The sequence below is a fragment of the Macrotis lagotis genome, chromosome 1 (assembly GCF_037893015.1).
Source record: "Macrotis lagotis isolate mMagLag1 chromosome 1, bilby.v1.9.chrom.fasta, whole genome shotgun sequence".
Taxonomy (NCBI): Eukaryota; Metazoa; Chordata; class Mammalia; order Peramelemorphia; family Peramelidae; genus Macrotis; species Macrotis lagotis.
Genome location: NC_133658.1, coordinates 141,275,936 through 141,302,091, shown reverse-complemented (window position 1 = coordinate 141,302,091; position 26,156 = coordinate 141,275,936). Strand labels below are relative to the sequence as shown.

The 26,156-nt window shown below is 35.4% G+C and overlaps 1 protein-coding gene across 2 annotated transcripts in view; it reads right to left on the bottom strand.

The window, feature by feature from the left end:
- Positions 1-5,162: 5,162 nt before the first annotated feature.
- ADAM9 (ADAM metallopeptidase domain 9) overlaps positions 5,163-26,156 on the bottom strand; it is a 116,725-nt gene continuing 95,731 nt past the window's right edge. The window contains exons 16-22 of one of the 2 annotated variants that reach the window (XM_074208950.1): positions 24,258-24,444; positions 24,092-24,172; positions 22,297-22,402; positions 21,158-21,299; positions 18,392-18,479; positions 11,791-11,858; positions 5,163-6,212 (exon numbers count right to left, since the gene is read on the bottom strand). In XM_074208950.1, the coding sequence (XP_074065051.1) occupies positions 6,122-6,212; positions 11,791-11,858; positions 18,392-18,479; positions 21,158-21,299; positions 22,297-22,402; positions 24,092-24,172; positions 24,258-24,444 (763 nt within the window). In that variant the 3' untranslated portion in view covers positions 5,163-6,121. The remainder of the gene's footprint in view (positions 6,213-11,790; positions 11,859-18,391; positions 18,480-21,157; positions 21,300-22,296; positions 22,403-24,091; positions 24,173-24,257; positions 24,445-26,156) is intronic. The other variant, XM_074208954.1, reaches the window with a different exon arrangement.

Genomic DNA, 26,156 nt, shown 5'->3' with positions numbered 1-26,156 from the left:
GAACCAGAAGCTGGCAGAGCTGGTAAGCAGGAGCCCCCAGGGCATGAGTGCTCAGCCTAGGGAGGAGAGCCGAGACAGCCCAGCCCTGTCCTCTGTCCCTGGAACAGGACTCTGTGGCTCTGACCACATTCAGATCCTGATCACAGTCTAGGACCCTCATAGAACAGCAGCCCCCCCACATCAGCCCTGTGGTGGTGGTGGTGGGGTCCTTATGGTCATTTATAGACCAGAAGGAAAGACAGTCTCTCACACATGGAGATCCTTGTGGGGGGTGTGTCCCAATAATACTCAGGAAGCACCCCAAAACCAGGCACAGGCTGCAGAAATGAGTAAGCAGAGAAAAAAGAGGAACATCATTGAGAAATACTTTGCCTGTGATCCCAAGAAGGATCAAAACATTCAATCTGAAGATGAGGAAGCACAAGCTCCTGCATCTAAAGACTCCAAGAAAAAAACAGAAATTAGGCTCAGGCTATGACAGAGCTCAAAAAAGACTTTGCAAATCAAGTGAGGGAGATGGAAGAAAAATTGGGAAATGAGAGGGATGCAAGAAAAACATGAAAAAGAGGTCAGCAGCTTAGTCAAGGAGATCAAAAAAAATGCTGAAGAAAATAACATGTTAAAAACCAGCATAGGTCAAGTGGATAAAACAATTCAAAAAGTTATTGAAGAGAAAAATGCTTTAAAAAGCAGAATTGGCCAGATGGAGAAAGATAAGAAAGCTCTCTGAGGAACACAAATCCTTCAGACAAAGAATGGAAGTGAGGGAGGCTGCTGATTTTATGAGAAATCAGGACTCAATACTTCAAAACCAAAAGAATGAAAAATTAGAAGAAAATGTGAAACATCTCATTGAAAAAACAACTGATATGGAAAACAGATTTAAGAAAGATAATTTAAAAATTATTGGAATACCTGAAAGTCATGATCAGGAAAAGAGCCTTGACATCATTTTCAGAGAATTACTACAGGAAAATTGCCCTGATATCCTAGAAGCAGAGGGCAAGATAAAAATGGAGAGAATCCACTGATCTCCCTGAGAAAGAGATCCCAAAAAAACAACCCCCAGGAATATTATAACCAAGTTCCAGAACTCCCAAGTCAAAGAGAAAATATTACAAGCAGCCAGGACACAATTCAAATATCATGGAGCTGCAGTCAGGATCACACAGGACTTAGCAGCAACTACATTAAAAGCTCATAGGGCTTGTAATATAATATACCAGAAGGCAAAATAGCTTAGAATGCAACTGAGAATCAACTACCCAGCAAAACTGAATGTCCTCTTCCAGGGGAAAAAGATGAACTTTCAATGAACTAGGGGAATTTCAAATGTTCCTGTTGGAATGGCCAGAGCTGAACAGAAGATTTGATCTTCAAATACAGGACTCAGGTGAAGCACAGATATTGGAGGAGAAGGAGAAAATATGACGGACTTAATGATGATGAACTACATGTATTCCTGTATAGAAAAATGATACTGATAATACTCATATGAACCTTCTCATTTAAAAGAGCAGGTAGAAAGGAGCTTTTATAGATGAAGCACAGGAGAAAGCTGAATTTGAAGATATAATATGGTGTAGAAATGGAGTCAATAGATAAAAGGGAAAAGTAATGGGAGAAAGAAAAAGGAGAGGTAGAATAGGCTAAGATACTTCATATAAGATTTTTCATTATTACAATGAGCTATTGCAATGATATGGAAGGGGAGAAGGCAAGGGAGAATGAGGGAAACTTCACTCATCAGAGGTGGCTAGGAGAGGAAACAGCATAGATACTCAATGGGGTATAGGCATCTGGAGTAAGGAGAGAAGGGAAACAGGGGGAAGGTGGGGGATATGAGTGATGGAGGAGAGGATGGTCCATGGTGGGGAGAGTGGTCAGATATAACACATTTTCTTTTTTACTTCTTGCAAGGGGCTGGGATTGGATGGCCCCTCTGGGACCATAGGGCCGGGTGGATGCTGGGCCTAAGGGGTGGTATGTGGGCTCAGGGCCTCTTGGCCCCAGGGCCAGGGATCTGTGTGCTGCACCACTCAGCTACTCTACAGCAGAGACAATGAAAGGAGAGAGAAAATACAGTACATGGTAGTGAAGTACAAATGGAGGGAGTTGCAATTAGCAATGGCAATGGTCGAAAAATATGTAACTTTTGGATGGACTTATCATAAAGAATGTGATCCACCCATGACAGAGCTGGTGGTGTTGGAACACAAACTGAAGTACATTTTTTATTATTATTATTATTTGGGGGGGTTGCAGGGCAAATGGGGCTGACTGGCCTGCCTGGGGTCACATAGCTAGGTAATTGTTGGGTGTCTGAGGCTGGATTTAGACCCAGGTGTTCTTGACTTAAGGGCCAGTGCTCTGTCCACCACCCAGCTGCCCCTACTATTATTATTATTATTACTATTTTATTTTGGGTCTTTTTTTTGTTTTTGCAGGGCAATGGGGTTGGGTGGTTTGCAGGGGGGGTCACACAGCTGGGTGATTGTTGGGTGTATGGGGCCTGATTTAGGCTCAGGTGCTCCTGGTTCCAGGGCCGGTGCTCCATCCACTGCGCCACCTGGCCATACCTATTATTATTATTATTTTTTTTTTTAATTTTAATTCTTTTCTCTCCCCTTTTATCACTCATGCAGGTCTATATTTTGGGGGGAGGGAGTATTATGTTTACTCTTAAACAAGAATATTTTAGTAATGTATAAAAAACATTATCTGTACAAAATAAAAATAAATAAATAAATGGGGGGGAAAGTAAAAAAAAAAAGAAAAAATACTCTCATTGGGAATGAGTTAAAGAGGGAACAACACACACACACACATTGAACCAGGAGATAAAAAAAATGGCATGGCAACAAGGCTTCTGTATGTGAAGTAGAGACCATGGAGTCATTTAGGTTAGAAAGTAGGACTGTTTGAACTTCCAGGTCAAAAGTGGGTTCACATTATACATTAGATGATATTAATTACTATAGCCAAGAAATTACTTGTCTAATTGATAAGGCTCTTTTGTATTTCATTATGCTCATCCTTAAAAGCCTGCCAGTACATATTAGTTTGCACACCCCTGGCATAACCCTTGAGAATGAGCATCAAAGGGAACATCTAGAGTCAAAATCAATCAACAGGCAATTAAATACTTGCTGGATATATGGAAGGCACTGTGCAAGGTGTTAGGCCTATGGGGGAAAAATTTTAAGGTGTTTACATTCTATTGGGTTTGCTACTTATTACTTTTCTGATTTTGGTCAAGTCAATAACCTCTTTTGAGGGTCAGTTTGCTCATCTATATTGTATAAAAGTTGAGATTAACTAAACATAAACACTCCTTTAGTTCTAAATCTAGGATTTTATTTTGTGGAGCAGTTTCCTGTCCAGGAATGGTTTGAGCTCCATAGTTTTTCAGGTCCTTCCAAATCTGAGAGATCAGGATATATCAGAACTCAGTGTCACTTCCACCCCTTATCTAATCCTTCTCTTGACTCCCTATACTCTATCTTTAATATGGGAACTCACCAATTCCTCTTACCCTCAGTCATTCTAAATGAAAAAAAAAAAGATATTTTAGGACAATTTTTTACTGAAACATTTGTAGAATTTAAATGTAAAAACTCTTCATGATTATGTGATATAATTTAGATTGTCAAAAAATACTGTCTCCCATAAAGGGTTACCCTTAGGAGCACACAAGTGTCAAGTGAACACTTCGTCTGGGTTCTTTGTTAAGGTAATCGACTAGAAGTCCCAGACCAAACAGAAGAATGAAAAATTTAGACCTCTTGTCTAACATATTACAAAATTTGTTTCAGATTTGATCGGTGATACTTCTATTTGGAACTGTTAGGCTTAGTATGCAAGCTCCTACTCAGAAGTGCCCATTCTGAATTGAGATAAATAAACTACTATCAAGTTCTGCTCTTCTGAAGTACAACAGTAAAAAAATAAAATTGTCAGGTTTATTTTTCTGGCTAGTCTGAAAAGTGAAGGGTTAAGATTAGTTGGGTAGTCATGAAATCTTCTAAGAAAGGGAGACATATATGACAGACTAGATAGGGAGGGTTTCTGCATTAATGGGCAGTGCCAATCATTATGCTACATACTTTACCAATATTACCTCATTTGATCATCCCTCAAACCCTAGAAAGTAGGAGTTTATCATCTCTATTTTTAAAGTGTAGGAGATTAGATTTGAACTCAGGTCTCCCTTAAGGTTAACTTAAGGTACAACACTATCTAGTTGGCTCTCTCTTTTTTTTCATTGCTTTTTTATAACTTACACTAAGTTCACACAACCTACACTCTTGACTCTTTTTAAAAACATATTAAGCAGATTTTATTTTTAAAAGCCCTTTATTCTTTTCCATTTCAAAAGTGGCAATCATGGTTGAGAAATTTTACACTATAAATGGCAAGTCAAAATAAAATTAGCAAGGACAAAGTTCTGAGTGCAAACAAGGAGAAATCAAATATATAGGAAAAAAAGTTGATGGTTCAAATGATCAGAGGATAAAATCAGTAGTCAAATTCCTTATTTTCTAAGAGCTCAAAGAACTACTGCCCATAATAATTCATTGGCATATACTACAATCATAAAAAACTGAGTCTGCAAATGATGAAAGGCACAGATTTTAGCACTTTGTTATCTTGGATGTACACCAAAGCAGGACCTTCCTTTGGGATTGTTTCATAACATAATATTTCTCTGATCAATATAAGATCATTTAAATAATAAACGCTTTCAGAGCACAGTCACTCTGCCTATCTTAAAGCAAAATTGGATCACTTTAAAATAGGCAAGCAATGATATAAAATGCACCAAAAATCTGGTAAAATTAACGAGAAAATCTTGTAAAAGCTCTTATGCCACTCTAAATTTAGCATGTTAGAGAACTTAATATTTTATTATTCGGTTAACGGAGAGCAACAATAAAGAATTTCAAGTATTTTATTACTGAAAATGTTATAGCTATGTCTGTATCTATGTGTGTATGTATACATATATAAGAATATGAAAAAAACACTTGAAATCTAAAGGGAACTCAATAAACATCATTTTTGCATCCTTCAAAAATATTAGTAAGAATTAAGATGTGTTGCAACACAACTTAGTAAATGTAAACTTTTTTTATATGTAACAGTAAAGTCTGAAAACTCAGTTCCATTGTTAGTTGAAAGTTTATTTTAGATTTGACAATTTTAAAGTGCGCATGAAATTCTCAAGTGTCTTCATAACAGATTATGCCACTCAAGATATTGCAATGATTTCTGCTTTCTCTTCTGACCCAAAAATCGCCCCCAGACAAAAGTCTATTAAAGACTGCTCTTCTTCGTACCTTTTATAGCCCATCTGAAATATTAATGCTAATGAAAAAGGTTTCCAGTCTAGTAAGGATTACCATGATTAACATTAGAAACACATTTAAATGAAGTTTTCTAATAATATCCATTGTCTATAGTTCAAAAAACTATCAACATGGAATTATTATAACAAGTGTATCTATATATACACATATTTAGAGCATGTACTTTTATATTTCATCAAAAATAATTTGACATGTTGACTTCATCTCATGTCCTTAACACAGTAATGATAATTATCATTCCATGCAGGATAAGAAAGATTTGATTATTTTAGGTAAAAAAAATTTCTGATTTCTATTGCTTTACAACATGGCATTTTCAGCTTATGTTGTATAAGAATCTAGATTATAGCAACCAAGGTGAAGACTTCAGAATCACATTTCTAAATGGAATGGGAAAACTTAAAAAAATTATTTTTAGCTAATTTGAAATTTATAAACACTAATGATCTGTTCATGATTAGTTAATCTACTTAATCTTATAGTGTCACACTTCTAAGAAGCCTTAATTAGGTTGGGCTATAAAAAAAATCGAAATGATCTACTCTGGAAACCTTGGCTTATTGCATTTTCTTACATTATTGAATGCTGGATGGGCTTCCTTTCTCACTTAGTTATTAGTGGTTCATTTCTTAAGCATTTTCATGTTTTCTTTTATACATGATACAAGAAGAACTTCTTCCCAGAATGCTAAAAAAATATATAATATGAACAAGTCAGTTTCTTGAAGACATCTTCTATAAAAGGAGTAAAAACTAAAGGAATCTCTTTACAGGGGCTGCAGGTGCAGGACGAGTAGGAATAAAGTTTCCCTGAGATGATACTTTTGGTTGTGGTGGAGGTGGCCTGTGAAAAGAAAAGAGAATAAGCAATCAATTCTCCACATCTGGGTATTATAATAAAATGAAAATTAAAACAAGGTATTACATAGCCAGAATATCCCTATAAATATAATCTATGGGGTCCTTGTCATGAAACTGTTTGAGAAATGTGACCACTTCATAGGAATTTGAGAAGAAAATTTTGTCAACCACATTCCTTTAAATGGGATCTAAGCAAGGGTATGCTGGGAAATGTTTAATTATCAGCTCTGTGGGTTTGGGTGGGGGAGTACACACATCATCCTCTTAAATTTAATCTATATTATTAACATTTTTCTCCATCAATCAGCAAAACAATAAACCAAGCCCAGAGTTGAAACATTTGCCAGTTTGTAATGTTTAAATGCTCACACTAAACAGGAGGCAACACTAAAAAAAAAAAAGCAAAAGTATGTAAATAGCAAAAGGAATGACAAAACTCAATAAAGCAAAATCTTTTTGATGTCAAAATTTTAAAATTTTCATATGGTTTTGAGGAATAATGCTTCTACACATTTTATATCATAAGAGTAAAACAACGATACAATGCATGAAAACAAAGCTCCTTTCACAAACGTGAAGTGAAATGATTATATAATTTGTGAAACATTTCTATAGATGAAATTAAGCTGAAAAGCTTTTTAAAATTTCCTGCTATAAAGTAAGACTGTAGGTGAGTTTAAAATCACTAATTTGGGTTTAATTATCTAATGTTCTTCATACCACTCCATAATTCACATGTTCACAAAGTGTGCCATCTTATCTTAAATATCCTGGTTGCCACACCTACTTATTTTCCTACCATTTCCCTACCATAATTAGCCTCTCTGCCTTTTTCTCAAAGTTTATATCTAAGCCATTAGATGTAGCCATTAAAAATCTTTTTTTTTTGCTTGATCATAAATATTTTACAACAGAGGGTTTTTTCTTTCATTCTCAATGGGGGTGAAGGGGGAGAAGGTTGTTGTTGATTAAAAAAAGACAGAATACCTCCACTTCATGTGGAGTATACTATTCATGTTTTCAGATTTTCTTAATGTATTAATTATGCCAATTTTTTTCCTCTTCTTTTCTTTTTGATTTTAAAATAAGATAAATATAAAATTATATAATATTATGGTAATATTTATATATTATCTGTATTAGTTATATGGGATGGCTCTTAGAATAGACAAGAGGGAAATGGAAAAGTTATAGTTTAAAAAAACAAAAGACAACAATAAGAATCTCATTTTAAAAAAACATCATTAATAACTTTGAAGAGAGAAGTTTCACTTAATAATGAAGTCAAATACCAGAGTGCAGAGTATAAGTAGAGAATAAGAGAAGAGAAAGTAGAAGCATAGATTATAATCAGTTCTTCCAAAAAGTGTAGTCAAAGAGAAAGATAGAAAGCAAGGGGATGATGATAACTAGCAGATAGATGAAATAAGAGCTTTCAAAAATGGGAGAGATATAAGAAATACTGTTTGTTTTTTTTTTGTGGTGAGTAAATTGGAAAAGGAAGCGAGTGGAACAGTGAATAGAGCACTAAGTTTGAAATCCAGAAAACTCATCTTCCTGGGTTCAAATGTAGCCTCAGATACTTCCCACCTGTGTGGCCCGGGGCAGGTCATTTAACCCTACTTGCCTCAGTTTCTTCAGCTATAAAATGAGATGGAGAAAGAAATGGCAAACCACTCCAGTATCTTTGTCAAGAAAACTAGAAATGGGGTCATTAAGACTAAACCAGATAATAAAGACTAAAGACTAAGTAGTAATAATAATAATAATGCTAACAACAACAATTGGAGGAAGGGCAACTAGATGTTGCAGTAGATAAAACACTGAGCCTGGAGTAAGGAAGATCTAAGTTCAAGTGTAACCCTAGATTTAGCCCCTATTTGCCTCATTTCCTCATCTAAAAAATGGGGACAGGGAAATGGGAAGGAGAAGGAAATGAGAAACCACTTTATTATCTGTCAAGAAAACCTCAAGGACAAAATCCATGGGGTAATGTAGCAATAGATAGAACTGAACAACAAAACAATACAACTGGGGGAAGAGTCAACAATATTTATACTGCCCCCACCAATAAAAAAAAAGGGCTACTAACTTATTTTTTTTAACAAGCAAGAGAGAACACAGAAGGAAGATCAGAAGGAAGCACAGTCAAGTAAGAATTTATAAATTTATTTACCAAATTTATTATATACTTCAAAGAAGAGAAAGGGGTATGAAATAGAATGGTTTCAAAGAGGGTTTTTTGTTTGTTTTGCTATGTGTACATGAGTTCTTTTTGGATGTTTATGCTTAGAATAAAAGTGTTTAAATACATGAAATAAAAAATTAATTTATCAACAATAAGAGCAGACTTAAATATATTTATAATATACATATTTGTGTATGTCTGTAGAGTACTTTAAAGTTTCAAAGTGATTTACAAATATTGACTCTTACAATAGCCTCAAAGGTAAGTAGTATTATTGTCCTCAAGGCAATTTAAGCATAAAATCTCAATGTTAACTTTGATGCTTCTTCACATCAAATCCCGGATACTGACAATCTATAAAGCAAATCATTTTCTTTTATTCTTTTCTTCCTAGCTTCCTCTCTTTTAAAGTGCTGTCCTAAACCATTTCTGTTCTCTTCATTTTCTGTCCAGTTGAGACTCCACCCTCCAAATAAGAACTGCAGAGAACATATATGGGAGGAACTGCAACCCTTAGCTTTGAACTTCCTTGGGCTCATTCATTCTGCTCACAACTGGCTCTTTCACCCTACCCTTCCACTCTTCATCTCCTGCTCCAAGTTAGAGATAGGAACTGGGCCAATTATATCACTGGTATGGGCAGAGAATACCTGAGTAAGGAAATTCACTTTACCAAGGCAAATGTTGGCACTCCTCTGCAACTTAATAGAATCTGACTCTATAATGACTTAGAAAATCACAAATTAATAATATCTATGTGGAGTAGCTAGGTAGTACAGTGGATAAGAGAACTGAGCCTGGAGTCAGAAAGACAAGAATTCAAATCTGATCTCAGATACTTACTAGCAGTGTGGACTTGAATAAAACACTTAACCCTGCCTGCAGAGAACTGGAGAAGGAAATGGTAAAGCACTTAAGTATCTTTGCCAAAAAATACCCATGGACAGTTGGTCCAGAGGGTCACAAAGAGCCAGACATGTTGAATGATGACAATGTTGTATAGTATCTTTGTTTATTTTGCTAAAAATTTCTCAATTATATTTTAATCTGCTTATCTTGTATGTTTTAATCAGGCAGCAACTGATAACTCTGGTCTGTATCACAAAAGTTTTAAATGACTTCCCAGGGTCATACTGCGGGTATGTATAAGAAGTGAGATTTGAACTCAAGCTTTTACTTCTCTGTCTACTGTATCAAGTATAATCAAATCAACTCTGCCTGTGTCAGAATAAAGTCTCTCATTCCTTATCCTTCAGTAATCAATAATTCAGTTATCAGAAATTCATACCTTTAAAGAAGGCACATCAGTGATCCTACACTGCCCTACACTTTCACATACCATCTTTGAGTTTTCCCAATCAAAGCATCCTTGCCTGTTCATCATTACCCTATATGTATAAGGAAGAACTGAGTTCAAATCTGCCATTATTCCTTCTAGTTGTAGAATCTTGGGAAAGTTTGTCTTGGTTTCCTCATTTGTAAAAAAGGAGATAGCAAACTTTCCTATCTCCTAGGGTTGTTATGAGGAGAAAAATAAAATAATATTTGGAAAGCATTGTTATATAGACTAGAATTAATATCATTATCTTCCTCTTCTAGAATATAAGCTTTTTGAGGTCAAATTCTATTCTCTATTTTGTAGTTTTATCACAATTGTTTAACATAACGTGCTTAATAAAGGCTATTTCTTTCATTCATTAAATCTCTAGAATAGCTCTTGGATCTGTTATTCTATACTAATTACCACTATAATCACCTTCTTTAAGGTGCTCATTACCTCTTGTCTGGATTACTGATTCTGTCTTCTTGACTTATAATTTTTTTCAAACACATCTTAGCTTTCATCTCCACTTTCTAAAAAGCACTACCAATTCTGCTCCTCAATCCTTCTTAAACAGAATCTTTTAAAGAATCCCTACTGTTTTCTTAATGAATCCTAACTCCTAATCTTTATATTAAAAACCCTCCGCAATTTGGCCAAAATCTAACCTTTCAAATTCATCTTGTTTTTCTCTGCTTGTCACACTTTATAGTCAAGCGAAACTGAACTTCTTCAAGGACTATAATTTTCATTTTCTTGCCTTCATCCCTTCAATCTCTCTATGCTCATTATCCTAACTAAAACAACCCAAATTTCACCAAATTTAAATCTGGAAAGTTTCCTTAGGAGCCCCCTAACCCCAAATTCTCATTTTATGGAGAAATAAATTGAGGTATAGAGGTGAAGTAACTTGATGGAAGTCACGCATCATCAGATATAATTAGAATAATTTTTCTCATACCAAATTTCATACTTCCTAATTCTCCACCATTTCTTAGTGCTGCTTACTTGTTATCTTTCTGAGAGAGCTTTCCCTAACCTCTTGATTCGAAGCAATTTCTCTATTATGCATATTCCTTGTACTTATTACCCCTTACTTCTACTTTGAGAATGTAAGCTACACAAGGGCCTTATTTATTTTAAAGATGAGGAAACTGAAATTGACAGAGGTTGAGTAATGTACCCTTGGGTCACACAGTTAATATCTAATAAAGGATTTAAATTCAGATAGTTCTGATTCAAAGTTCAGCATTCTTAAGCTACCATATCACCAAACTGTCATGAATAAATGAATTATTAATACCTGAATTACTAATTATTGAAGGATAAGGAATGAGGAGACTTTACTTCCACAATCTTATTTTAGTCATTTTATATATAACATCATTAGCAAACAATGCTTTTTGTTTTGTGTTTTTTTTCAATATTTTAATGTTAACTGTACTCCAAATGAGGTATAACTACACAAGTTTTCTTGAAAAATAAATATTCAATCTAATTTCTGGCATTATTTAATTAAATTCCTTTTTCTCTCCAGTTCTAGAACCATATTAATATGGAGAGGTATGTTAGTTAATCTATTTTTCCATGGTCCCTCTCATCATCCTTTTAAGTTTCCATACCACAATATGCTTCCAATGGTAATCACTTCCTTTTGTATCCAGTCTTCCTTTATTATAATATAATTTCTTTGAGGACAGGGAATGGTCTCTCTCTCTCTCTCTCTTTTAAATTATTTTTATTTAAGGCAATGGGGTCAAGTGATTTGCCCAAGGTCACACAGCTAAGCAATTTTTAAGTGTCTGAGGTGAGATTTGAACTCAGATTTGAACCTGATCCCAGGGTTGGTGATCTATCCACTACACCACCTTGCTGCCCCCAGGGGCTCTCTTTAATTTTATATCTGTTTCCCCAGAGTTTTCATAAATTAAATGCTTGACAAATATGTTTTCATTCATTCAATGAGTCATTTACTCATATCAGTATCACTTATTTGTATGAAACATATAGGTTTCATTAATATTAAATGAAGTGAGTAATTTTATTTTATACCTTGCTGGGAGTTGCTGAGGCTGTTTGGCTGCATAAGTAGGTACTGGAAACTTGTTTGCATGAACAGCCTAAGGAAATAAAAAGAATATGTCAGTATCACTAAGTACTCATAAATAGCCTCTGTATACAGCTTGCTATTTCTCACCCTAAACAAATCTAAAACATTTAACAACACACACACACACACATACACACACAGACTGCTATAAAATATGACATTTTAAAAAATCTGCTTATAAAAAAATCTGCTTATAGAGTATCTTTGTTGTCAAATGAAAGATAATGATTATGATACTGCAAACATTTATTATTATTTATTTTTCCTAGTCTGTGCAGAGATCCTCAAATGACTGTGAGGAGTCCCATAGAGAACAGATGGTTCACAGAGAGCTTTCAGTCTAGGATATAAGGAAGAGGTATAAGGAAAGGGAATAAACATTTGTAAAACAACCACTTTGCAAAGCATTTTGTTAAGTGCTTTAAAAATGTTACCTCATTGATAAACTAAAATACTATCTCATTAGAAGATAAGATACATTTACACAAGACATATAGCCATAAAACACATTGTTATATTTGAAAAGTAAGTACCAGAGAAGTACAAAATTTTAACATAAGAAAAAAGTTCTTTCGGACATATAATTTTTTTACACATAAAAACTTAAAACTATTATCTTCCCAAATTCAGTGGATTAGCTAGTAAAAATAATAGTTGGAGAGACAGAATATAAAACATAAGGAGATCAAACTGATTAATACCTTGCTTGTGATAACACATCCCAGACATGTAACTCAAGTCAAGTCTTACTTTCTCAGAGCTCTCTCTAATACTGAAAATTGAAGAGCAGTTTTCCTCAGCAGGAATTGCCTACACACATGAAATTATAGGTCCAGATACTAAAAAAGAGCTGCCACAATAAATATTTATGTTTTACAAAATTTTTATTAGCAGTTATATCATTTGATTCACCCTAAAGTGTTACTGGATACTACAAGTATCATTCCCAGTTTTTTTGGTAAGGACATTGAAGCTTTTAAGTGACTAGCCCAAGGTCATTCAAGTGTCAAAGCTAAGAAGAACCAAGGTTTCTGATTAGAAGTATTATTTAATACTTCCAGTGACAGAACATCAAATTGAAGAAAAAAATGTGATTTGATTCACTGACTTTATAATTCATATATTTAAAAAGAAGATATCACATCACAGTCATGTCCCTAAAGGAGGAAAAGTTTTCTACCCAAAAACCTATTCACGGGTGAATGATCTCAATAAGGAAGGTACTTCTTCCATTGGTACATACCACAATTTATCCACACCTTCCTATTCTGTGCAATTTTCACCCAAGTCCTTCCTTAAATTCCAGAAAGAAGATCCCAACATGCTTCTCCTCTAGGTCTTTCTGATATTTGATTAATAACCAGACTACTTAATCATCACTATCTCACTATCTCTCTCTCACATACACACACAAACACATACCTACACACACACACACACACACACACCTCATATAGATATTTGATCATGTACCTCTCTCCTGGCCTTTGGGTTCCCTACCATCTTGATTCTTCAGAGAGTATATATGTTTCATGACTCTAACCAAAACTGAATCAAAAGAATAATAATGCTTTTAAATTTTAAACTGAGAGTAAACAGAACACTTGAAGGACTAGCTAATTCCCCAAAAGCAATTTAACCTGCTTAAATGAAACTATTCTCCTCTCAATTCAGGTCATTGCCCATTCCATCTCCAGGGCCTGACCAAGCTAGAATGAACTTAATATATATGATATTGATGGGCTAACTTAAATGCCCCAATTAAGTACCATGATTTAAATAATATATAGACTTCATCCAGTGTGTTTTTCTTGACTAGAGAATCACTTTGGAGTGGTTAAAGGATCTCAATGTAGAGAATCTGTGATATTCTACATAGCAAAATGCATTCAATACTGCATCATCTCCCAAAAAGTCACAACTAGGGGTGGCTAGGTGGTGCAGTGGATAGAGCACTGGCCCTGGAGTCAGCAGTAACTGAGTTCAAATCCGGCCTGAGACAATAATTACCTAGCTGTGTGGCCTTGGGCAAGTCACTTAACCCCATTTGCCTTGCAAAAACTAAAAAAAAAATCACAACTGGAGGACCTTACTGGAGAACTTATAGCTTTCATTTAAGCTCCATATAAAACATCTGTGACAGTACTGAAGATTTTTAGTAACTTATTTTATACAATGTTTGATTCTGATTGATAATCAAAGAATCATTTAACAAAATTATCTCTATGATCAAATCTATCAAGGAATCTTATGTGATCTTCCACATGTTTGAGAAATACATTGTTGAAGAGAATCTGCATTGTGCTTCCTCAATCAAATGAGTTTCTCTAATCAATAAATACACTAAATCTTCTCTCTACCTCTCAGTGAACTATGTGACTCTTCAGTGAACTATGTGACTCTAAAGATAAAATTTGCTTTATAAAATAGTTTATAAAAATCTATTTCCTCCTTATACCTTTTCAACAAGGACATTCATATTTATAAATCATTCTCATAATTTTCACAGCAATGAGAAAGTAGGCATATAGTTTTAAAGCTGCTGATGTTCTCAATTGCCTTTAAAAAATAACAACCATAATCGATCCTCTCTTTTGGGATTGCTAGGTGGCTAGAGCACCAGCCCTGGAGTCAGGAGTACCTGAGTTCAAATCTGGCCTCAGACACTTAATAACTACCTAGTTCTGTGGCCTTGGGCAAAGCCACTTAACCCCATTAGCTGTGCAAAAACCTTAAAAAAAAAAAAGTAATGCTTCCTGCCCCTAACCTCCCTCCTCATTCTTTTGGTATCTTTCCTTCTTATAATACCTTGAAAACTGTTTTTAGTTCAGAATTGTCACTCTGAGCATGGAATACTTATGTTTAAACACTCCTTCTATAGTCTTCAGTAGGTGCCATTTTTACCTCTTTATGAATATAGATGAAGCAACACAGTACTGTTTAAATAATTGGATTCAATTGTACCTCTGATACTCTGTGGGAAGATGTCTCAATATTTCTGAGCCTTAGTTTTCTCTCTTATAAAAATGAGTTATTTTTCCTTTTAAGGGTTATGATGAAGATCAACTAAAGTAATATAAAAATGACTCTAAGGGGGGCAACTAGGTTAAGTCAGGAGGACCTGAGTTCAAATCTGATCTTAGACACTTCACAATCACTTAGCTGTGTGACCTTGGGCAAATCACTTAACCCTATTGCTTTGCCAAAAAAATGGATCTGAAAATCATAAAATATAATAGAAACTTTTGGTATTATTATCAAATAATATTATCAATGAGTACTAGGTTGTTAAGAGTACAAATGTGGTTTCACCATCATTAGCAATGAGAATAATCATTCATTCAATAATAATACTAACATTTATCTAACATAGCTTAATTTTTTTCAAAATCAATAGGAAAATATTTATTAAATACCTACTATGTTCCAACATTAGTATAGTGTATAGGTTTTTAAAATCTATTTTCTTATTTATTTTGAATTTTACAGTTTTTCCCCTAATCTTGCTTCCCTCCCCCCCACAGAAGGCAGTCTGTTAGTCTTTACATCTCTTCCATAGATACACTGTTCTAAGTTGAATGTGATGAAAGATAAATCATATCCTTAAAGAGGAAAAATAAAGTATAAGAGAGCAAAATTACATAATACGATAATGACTTTTTTTAATTAAAGGAAACAGTCTTTAGTCTTTGTTCGAACTCCACACTTCTTTATCTGGATACAGATGGTGTTCTTCATTGCAGATACCCCAACATTGTGCCTGATTGTTGCACTGATGGAATGAGCAAGTCCATTAAGGTTGACCATCACCCCCATGATGCTGTTAGGGTATATAATGTTCTTCTGGTTCTGCTCATCTCACTCAACATCAGTTCATGCAAATCCTTCCAGGCTTCCCTTAACTCCCATCCCTCCTGATTTCTAATAGAATAGTGTTCCATGACATACATATACCACAGTTTGCTAAGCCATTCCCCAATTGAAGGACATTCACTTAAAAACACAGCTTAATTTGGGGCCAGGCACTGTGCTAGGGTACTCAAAAACAAAGAATTAACAATTCATGCCCTCAAGAAGCATGAATTTTCCCTCCTTATTGGAGGGAGGCATCATGACCACCAATTAGTGTAACATAGAACAATGTAATTTCTAAGGGAGAGAGCACTAGAGATCAGGGGAAGAAGGAGAGGTCAACACTGGCTTCAGGGCGGAGATGGGTACCTGAGATGAGCCTTGAAATAATTTAGGAAATCTAAATGACAGAATCCAGGCATGAAAGTAAAGTTGGCAGATGGAATGTCATATATGGGGAGAATGTTAAGTAGCTCAGTGTGTCTGAATCAAGATGGGCATGGAGAACAGTGTACATTAAGTCTAGAAAGAAAGGCTGGATTCAGGTTGTGGAGGCCCTTAAAATGTTGAGGAGTTTATATTCTATTACAGAGTCTGGGGTCACTGGAATTTCTTCAGTAAGTGGGGAAATGGTCAGACTTGTGCTTAAGAAATATTAAATGGGAATTATTTGATGGAAAGATTGGGGAAGAAAAAGATAAGAGGCAAGGACCATTTGGCTTAAACTTATGTGGCCATATAAGTGAAAAGAGATTGCTTTGAGAGATACTTGGGAGTTAGAATCAACAAGCTTTGGCACTGAATTATAGATAAGAAGTGAGTGATCAAAGTTCAGGGAATTTATGGGGAAAAATGGCTTGGAGGAGAGAGAGTGAGAGGAGAGTGTGTTTGGTCATGCTGAGTATTGATATACCTACTGGACAGGAAGTTGGAAATATTCACTAAATATTGGGAGTTGAATCCATGGGAGCCCACAAGAATACTAAGAGAAAATAGAGCAAGAGAAAAAGAACCTACAAAAAGCCCTGGGATATAACCATTCCATGAGATCTGGAACATAGAGCAAGAATCAGCAAAAACAACTGAAAAAGAGTGGTGAAAAACAGGTAGGAGGAGAATCAGGAGCCAGCAATGCCAAAAATGCCAACAACAAAAAAGATAATATCCAGGAAGAATATCTCCACAGAAGGACTGACAAACCTTTTTTATGTCATATCTATTCTTCTCATTCTAGTTTCACCCATAAAATTGCATTAAGTCTAGAAAGGAAGGCTGGAGTATAACTAGTTCACTGTAGTTGGAAGTTTAACTAGATCATTGCTGAGCTCAACTCCTACTACCTTGCTGGGAAGGCTCTGCAGGTTCAGAATGACTGCAGTGCAGGTTCCCTTTGGTCTGGGAGTCCTGATTCAGAAACTCCCCTGGCAGGCTTCAGCATAGTCTGAGGCTAGAACTGAGTCCCTACTCTGTTCCTGTGATCAGAAGCACAGAGATAACTGTTTAATTCTAAACTAAAGCTAGGGCCTTAGATGAATACAATTCTTCATCTAAGGCCCTAGCTTTAGTTTAGAATTAAATAGTTAAGTAACTTGCCCAGGGTCACACACTGAATTCAGGAAAACGTGTCTTGCTGACTTCAGGCCAGAACTCTATCCACTGGACCATGTAGCTGCCCTTTAACTTTATTCACTCCCTACTTACCAGCTCATTCCTAATAAATGCTGCCTATAAGCACATCTAGATCTTATTTATCTTTAAAAATGTTTACTCTTCACTCTAGCTAACATCTTTATCTTTCCTTTTATAAGTCAAACTCCCATAAAAAATTTTCTACTTTCACTACCTCAACTTCCTCTCCTTTTCAATCACTTTTTGATCCTTTGCAATCTGGCTCTCAACCTCATTACGCAACTGAAAATATTCTCTCCAAATTTAGCAATGATTTCTATTTTTTCTTCCTAATGATGACTTAATTGTTACTTTTGATGGTCCTTTAAAAATCATCATCTTGGGGCAGATGGGTGGTGTAGTAAATAGAGCACCAGTCCTGTAGTCAGGAGGACCTGAGTTCAAATGTGGCTTCAGACACTTAATAATTACTTAGCTGTGTGACCATGGGCAAGTAACTTAACCCCACTGCCTTGCAAACCTCCACCCCCCCAAAAAAAATCATCTTTCTTGTTCTCTTTAGAACATCTGACATTGTCAATCATCCTCTCCAAGAAATCTTTCCTCTCTGGATTTTAGTAACACTAGTCTTCTCTTGATTCTATTTATCTGACTACTCCTTATTAATTTCCTCCACTAATCACAATTGATATCTTGTTCCCCAAAAGTGGATGGAGGAGCCATTCTAGGTCCCAGATTCTTTTCTAACTAATATCTCTCAGAGACAACATCAGCTTTCCTGGGTTCAAGTAACAGCTCTGTACATATGACTCCTAAAAGATTTATAAATACAGCCCCTACTCTGCATTCTGTAATTTAGTTCAACAAATAACCAACTGAATATTTTGAACTGAATATCCCATTGGCATCTCAAGAAACATGGTAACCAGATTCAAATCCCACTTCTAACAGTTACAACTTGTGATCATAGTAAAGTCCCTTAAAATTAAAGCCAAACCCTTAAACCTAAATATAGCAAAAAAAAAAAAAAATAGAAAAATACAAAACAAAAAGTAAACTTACACTGTCTCTGGGTCTATTTACTGGAGGGGCATTTCGAGTGGCATTCATTAGTGGTCTAGGAACATTTGGTTGATTTTTTCCATTTGATCTGAAAAGATGTAATTATGGTTATAACGAAATTAAAAAGAAAACTTTTATGTACTAATGCCTAACAAAAATATTTAAATATGATATATTCCTTTAATATACTGTTAGAGAAGGATGTCTAGACAATTGACAATAAATTGTATTCTTTACCAACTGCTACATATTATAAGTATATAATTGTTTTAAAATTATATCTTGTTCTGGTCCCCCTCTCCACCTTCTCCCCTTCTAGTCAGTATAATAAGTAACTTTATATGTAGCCAATATAAAGTAACAAAAGAAGGAAGGTAGAATGAGAATAAAAACACATAGGACTGTCCCTAAAATCCAAGGTGCATAATCTGCAAACATCACAGTCTGAGATTAAGAGCTAAACTAGGGGCAGCTAGGGGCACAGTGGATAGAGCACTGGTCCTGAAGTCAGGAGTACCTGAGTTCAAATCCAGCCTCAGACACTTAATAATTGCCTAGCTGTGTGGCCTTAGGCAAGCCACTTAACCCCATTTGCCTTGCAAAAAAAAAAAACAAACAACTAAAAAAAGAGCTAAACTAAACTAAGAGAAGTCACTGAGGTCTTGTTGTCAGGGTCTTTTGGTTCTAGGATATATAAATTTCAAATATGTTCCAGACAATATACAGTAAGATCAGTAGAACACCAAATATTACTGAGAACTTTGAGAGGTTGTGAATATTTCAATGAACTAACTCTAAGGTGGCAGGAATAAGATTTAAATTTGTCCCCCCACTAAAATTTTATAAAAATGAGATCCCCCCAAAAATGAGACCCCTAACTCTGATGCCCCCCAAGCATTCTTCCATTTCCTATGAAGTCCATGCTGCCCAAGGACTATCCATTCTAATCCATGATTATGGGAGTGACTCTCTGAGGTGCTCCCCCCAATCCTTCCCATTCTCTTCCCCACACTTCCTTGCCTGCCCTATCTCCCTACCCCTCTGCATTTTCTTGTCTTCGCCTTTCACAGCTTATCTCTGGTACTTTATGTATCAATTGCTTTCTCATCCATTATTCCTTATTAAAGTATGATTGCTGCCATCATGGTCTATCCTAGAGAACCCAAAGAAGTCAGCCCTCATTTCATAATTCCACAAATTAATTAGCACCTCAATTATAACTGCCCTTCAAAGTAGACAGTAAAAGGTCTACTTATCTCATATTCCAAGCTCTATAGCAGATAGCAAATCTTTCTCTCCTTCTAAGTGTTGAGAAAATTACCTCTTGAATGATGTAGTATGATAATGTTTATATAATATTGAAATGAATACCATCTCAATAACAAATATTTCAAAGATATGATAGGGGGAAAAGTACTGCATTTGGAAATTAGGGGCAACCTAGATTCAAAGACTAGCTCTGAAATTATGAACATGATCTCTGTTAACAAATGTACCCAAAGTTAGTACTGAGGCTTAGTTCCTCACCTATAAAATGGGGTGGATAATTGCACTGTCAACCTCATGGGGTGTTTGGAGAAAGAGCACTATAAATTTTAAAAGCACTATATATTCTCTTTACATCAACTAGAATATGCTCTATGTTTCTGTCTTTTCATTGAACTCTTATTTCCTTGCTCTTTATGTCAATCTTTATTATTAGATCTCATCTTCCAGTTTCCCTTAATTTGTTTAAAATAAATAAATTCTCTTATTCTGTTCCTAGCTTCTAAAATTGTAGTCGCAATCCAAAGAAAGTATATTAATGGTAGGGGGGAGAGAAAAGGCTAAAGTATATTTCTTGACATAGTAAAAGCAAAAATCTATAACCATTTTACTTGGACAAATAGCAAACTAAATTACTTGATAATCATCTAGGAAAAATTTTATTCTTTGGAAGCAGACAGAACCAGAAGTAAGAGGAAACAGTATATAGCCTCACTTTCTTCACAACTACTCCAACAGTAATTCCAGAAAGCAATTTGGAACTGTGTGCAAAAGTTATTCAATTTTTTAATATCTTTGACCAAGCAATACCACCACTAGGCTTAAACCCCAAGAGATCAAAGACAGAGGGAAACAGTCCCAAATGTATAGAAATTTTTGTACCACCTGATTTTGGGGTGGCAAAAGAATGGAAACTAATGGGATGTCCAACATTGAGTAAGATTGAACAAACTGAATAAATAAAATGGAATATTGCTACAATGCAAGAAATAGAGATGAATTCAGAAATACACATTGCTACATCTATCTGTTTTGCCAAAGAGGAAGTAGAAGCTAAAGCCTCTGAACATTTTGTCTGGGATCTCTCATCATCACACAAACTGTGAGAGTGCTCCATTTTTCAAAGTATTCTCTTAAAACTATCATCCATAGTTTCAAAGTTCAAGCCACCAATAAATAATATTCCCAACTGCTCTGGTTCTTTTGAATCAAGACTCTTCTGCTCTCTGCCATCCCAAGAGTCAGGTTGACACAAATACTCTCTCAAAGGAGCCTCACATCCTGGGAGGCAGATGTTATTATTCCCATGTCAGAGTTGAGAAACCTGAGATTAAGACAGATTAAAATCACTTGCCCAGGGTCAAGTGCCCAAGAAAGGATTCAAACTCAAGTCTTCCTGATGAGTACAGAGCTCTAATTGCTGTCATATTAATTCATATTAAGAAATTCCATACATAGTTATCATCTAACATTAACCATAATGAGAAAGGGGGCACTTACTCATATGCTTGGGATCTTTTCTTTCTGAAGAATCTTCTTCGAAGCTGATCCCTCTTACGGAAGACAAAGGCAGCAAATACAAGAAGGGGAATAATTAGGAAGAAAAACACTAAAAGCCCATCCCGAAGTGAAGTGTCTTTATCTAGAGAAAACAAAATTTTCATAACAATGATTAAACAGTATATTGGCTCAACTTTACATCAAAATCACAGAGTATTTAATAGAATCATGAAATGTTCATTAGAAGTAACTTTCTTGGCATTATTTACACCAAGATACTTTTACAGAGGCTGAATATGTGGTCTGGAAGAGTAATAAATTGTCCAAGGTCACTCAGTGAAATGGTAGCAGACCCTGGAAAAGAATACAAATGCACTTCCCAAAGAGTATTCTTTTCACTAAATCAAATAGTTCCTGTTTACTGCTTAGCATTAGTTACTATTTTATTAATTTATTTTATTATTTATAAATAATACACTTATTAATGCATTTTCCTAAGTCCTTTGAAAGAATAGAAGGAATGGATATAAATAGTGAAAGCAAACTGCATTTACAATGATTATGACATTGTTAAAAAGGTATAGTTTAAAGGATTTACAACAGGGTGGAGACCTTAGGAATCATCAAGGCTAACCCCCTAATTCTATAGGTGAAGAAATTGTGGCTCAGAGAATTGACTTGCCCCAAGTCCCAGAGTTAACAAACCAGGTCCTCTTATCTCAAATACAGGCAGTGCTTTTTTTTTCCTTTTCTTTTTCCAACTTACTAAAAGAGGCAGAAAATTTATTTCTAAAATTTTTTTCTTATTAATGATTTTAAAACTATGTGAAATTTAGAATAGAATCTAATCTCAATACACAATGAATCATTATTTCTCAAATACATGATTCAGGCAAATAATTTTTCAGTCTATGGAAATAGAATTATGCATCTGCAATCATTTTACAAGGTGTGAATTCTTCACATGTCTTCTTGATTAGTAATTGGTCAGTGCATCAGAGTTTAGTGTTTAAAAGTTATTTTCCTATAAAATGTGCTCATTGTATAAATAGTTCTCTTGTTCTGATATATTCTATTATACAAACTGAAGATAGAAGGATAGGAAATCCTGGAGAGGGGGTTTTCTCTTTATTACTTGCCATTGTAAGTAGGTCCACTGTCCACACTTCCTCCGTACCCAGTATTTTCACAATATGGGGGAGCCCAGCCCATGTTACAATGACAGTTCTTGTTGCTATTACACACCTTAAAGAAAAGAAAATACTATTTTCGTTTACTGTAAATAGCTTTTGGCATTACTTGTTCACAGAAGCATGAATCTCAGAGTTGGAAGGCACCTCAGAGACAACACAATTGAACAAGAATCCCTTTGTAACATTATCCCTTTTCTAAAATTATTAACATGCCTCCTGATACCTGATATAGAGTAAGGGTTTAATAAATGCTTATTCTAACACTACCTTTCCTACTTTTAGATTGCTCTGTCAAAAAGTTTGTTTTTTAATTACATCAAACCTAAATCAGACTCTCTGGTGCCCCTAATTCTATCCGTGGGGTCAGCAAGTCTAAACCTTCCTCCCACATGAAAGTCTTTCTGGTATTTGAAGAAAGCTACCCTAAATTGCCTCTCCCTAAGCTAAAAAACTTCAGTTTTTCAATTTGATCCTCATAAAGCAATATTTGCCTAGACCTACTGAAGTAGCCCACTAAATGGTATTTCCCTCTAGAGCTGCTAAAATAATACGCCACTCCTCTGGCCACAAAAAAAAAAAAAAAAAAAAAAGGAAAAAGAAAATTCGCGAGGCCATCAGTGCATATAGGATAAAATACAAACCCCTGAACTTTTTTTTTAGGTTTTCGCAAGGCAAACGGGGTTAAGTGGCTTGCCCAAGGCCACACAGCTAGGTAATTATTAAGTGTCTGAGACTGGATTTGAACCCAGGTACTCCTGACTCCAGGGCCGGTGCTTTATCCACTATGCCACCTAGCCGCCCCAAATCCCTGAACTTTTAAGATTCTCCAAAATCCAGATCCATTTATTTGTCCATTCTTAATGCTGCTCCCTTTCATTTACTATTCTTTTCAACCCAAACTGGAATAGTAGCTATTCCCTGATTTTAATACTCTTTCTCTAATTTCTATACATTTGAAAAAGCTAGCTCTCATGCCTGGATCTTTCTCCTCATCTTTTTCTTTTAGCATCTTTATCTTAAACAAGGGTAGCTTCTACCAAGAAGTCTTTCCAGTGCTACAAGTCGCTCTCTCTCCCCTTTCCACTCCCCCCAATCTCCAGTAATTAATGGTCTTCTCCTCATCAATTTTCTTTATGTTATAGCTACTTGTGCATCTTAGCATATAAATTCCTTGACTTTTTCTCTGAAAGGAATCAATATCTATTGAAAAGAACTGAATTGATTTTGAGGTCCTTTGCCATTCTGGACACTCTCCTATGAATATTCCATATCTTTTTGGGGGGGGGGGGTTGGCAAGGCAATGGGGTCCCAAGGTCACAAAGCTAAGTAAGTATTAAGTGTCTGAGGACAAATGGGCTGGTGCTCTATCCACTGTGTCACCTAGCTGCCCTTCTATATCTTACTAATGTCCACCTCTTAAAAAATGGTGCTATGAACTGAACACAATACTCCACTGAGGCAGAATTCAAAAGGACTATCATTTCCACAGTCCCAGACAAATGTGCTTCTCTACAAGCTGACTAAATTCAGATTAGTTTTTTGGCTGCCAGCTCACCGAGACTGAGTTTTCAGGACAATTCATTTATTAAGTCCCCAGTATGTGTAAGACACAGTACTGTCAAGGAATACAAAGACAACAACAAATCAATTCCTGCCACAAGTATTTAACATTTTACTGGGCTAAACAACAACATGTTCATGGATAATTAAATACAAAATATATGTAAAGCAATTTACTTACCCCTCGTCCATTGCATTTTTTCTGTATGTCACAGTCATAGTTCAGAACAGAGTCACTTACACATTGGAAATTTCTACAGACCTTTAAAAGGAAAAAAGTGTTCTTAATACAAAGAAATTTTAAAAACATCTAAGAGTCCATTCAATAAATAAATTTTTTGGATTACCTTTCCATCATCACATTTTGTTCCTTCGTTCACCAGGCCAGGATCAGGCACATCTGATCCTAATTGGAAATCCACACCTGAACATATATCGTCCTTAATTTTAGTGTGAGTGACTGCAGGGACAATCCCAAATACAGGCAGCACACCTAGCACATTTTTACACTGAAGCTTTCCACACAAAGCATTCCTACAAAAGAAACAGTTACTTACATACATACATACATACATGATATTTAATTAGCATCTCTCTTTCTTCATATATATATATATATATATATATATATATATATATATATATATATACACATATACATACACACACAAATGATGGGAGTGGCACTCTAGGGATTTTTAAAAAGCAGTATTCTCAACATCACAGCTCTGGAGAGGGGTAAAAAGTTCTTTCCAATCAATAAGCATTAAGTAACTACAATGTGCTGCTAGTTTCTGGGGATAATGGGATAAAAGTGGAACAGTCTTTTAGACCTTGTTTTTAGTTTTTCTGAGCTAACCCAACAATAATTTGTCAAGGACTTCATAAAGAATTTAATATTTGTTTATGACTATGATATAATCCATATTATCAGTGTGCATAATAACAAAATTATTAGCATCCATATGAATGGGCTTTGAGAGCCATGTGTGGCCCATGGACCGGTCTAAACCTCTGAGGAAGCTATTATTTATCTGAGATAGACAAGATTATACAAAGGTGGTTACATACCAAGAAGGAAGATTCTAGTAACTAGGAGATCAGGGAAAGATTCATGTCTCCTCTAACACTGTTATCCATACTCATTTCTTATTTTTCATCTCTCCTTTATGACTGAATCCTTCCCTTTCTTCTGCTTACAAACATACACATGTTTCCTCTATCTGCAAAAAATTCATATGATTGCTCCATTCCCACTCATATCCACTCTCTTCTATTCTTTGTAGTCAAGCTCCTTGAAAAGGCTGCTACATAAATGCTTCCCCTTTCTCTCTTCTCATTCACTTCCTAATCCTTTACAACTTCCAAACTTAACATTTCACTAAACCTATTTTCTTTAAAATTACCAATCACCTCTTCATTGCCAAATAAAATGCCTTTTTCAATCCTTACTCTTCTTGAACTCTCTGCAACTTTGATAATGCTGATCATCCTTTTCCTACTAATAATTCTTTTCTGCCTAAATTTTCATGAATACACACTAACTTGGTTCTCCTTCTACCTGCGAGACTACTCCCCAGTCTCCTTTGGGAAATTCTCAGACAGATCATAGGTGTCCCACAGAGTTCTGTCCTGGGTGCTTCTCAGTTCCTTCTATGTAATTTCATCTGGTGATCTCACCAGATACCATGAATTTATTAGTGATGATTCTTTAATTTACCTATCCTTTCCTAATCTCTCTGCTGATATCCAATGGGTTATCCCATTCCTGGAATGCTCCCTTTCTTCAACTGAATCTATTGACTTAGACTTCTACAGGAAGCCCTTCCCAACTCCTCTCAACTATTTCCTTCTATGTAGCTTGTTTGTACATGCATGTTTGTTTGTTTGTTGTCTCCTCTATTAGACTGTAAGCTCTTTGAGGGTAGGGGTTATTTTTCATTTCTTTTGGTTCTATCTCCAGTGGATTGTGTACCACATATAGTAGGGACTTAATAAAAGTGAACTGATGGATTGATGTAGAAGTGGTGTTTGAACCAAGATCTGAATAAAATTAGGAATTCTAAGGTGCTGAAGTAAAAAGGAATGCATTCTAGAAATGGGGGAAAGCTACTACAAATGCAAAGTCAGGAGACAAAATATCCTGTATGAGGTTACGGTAAGAAAATGAGTGCAGCCTTCTCACTGGAAGAACGATATGTAACAAAACTGGAAAAGTGTAGGGCCTATTTGTGAAAGCCATTAAA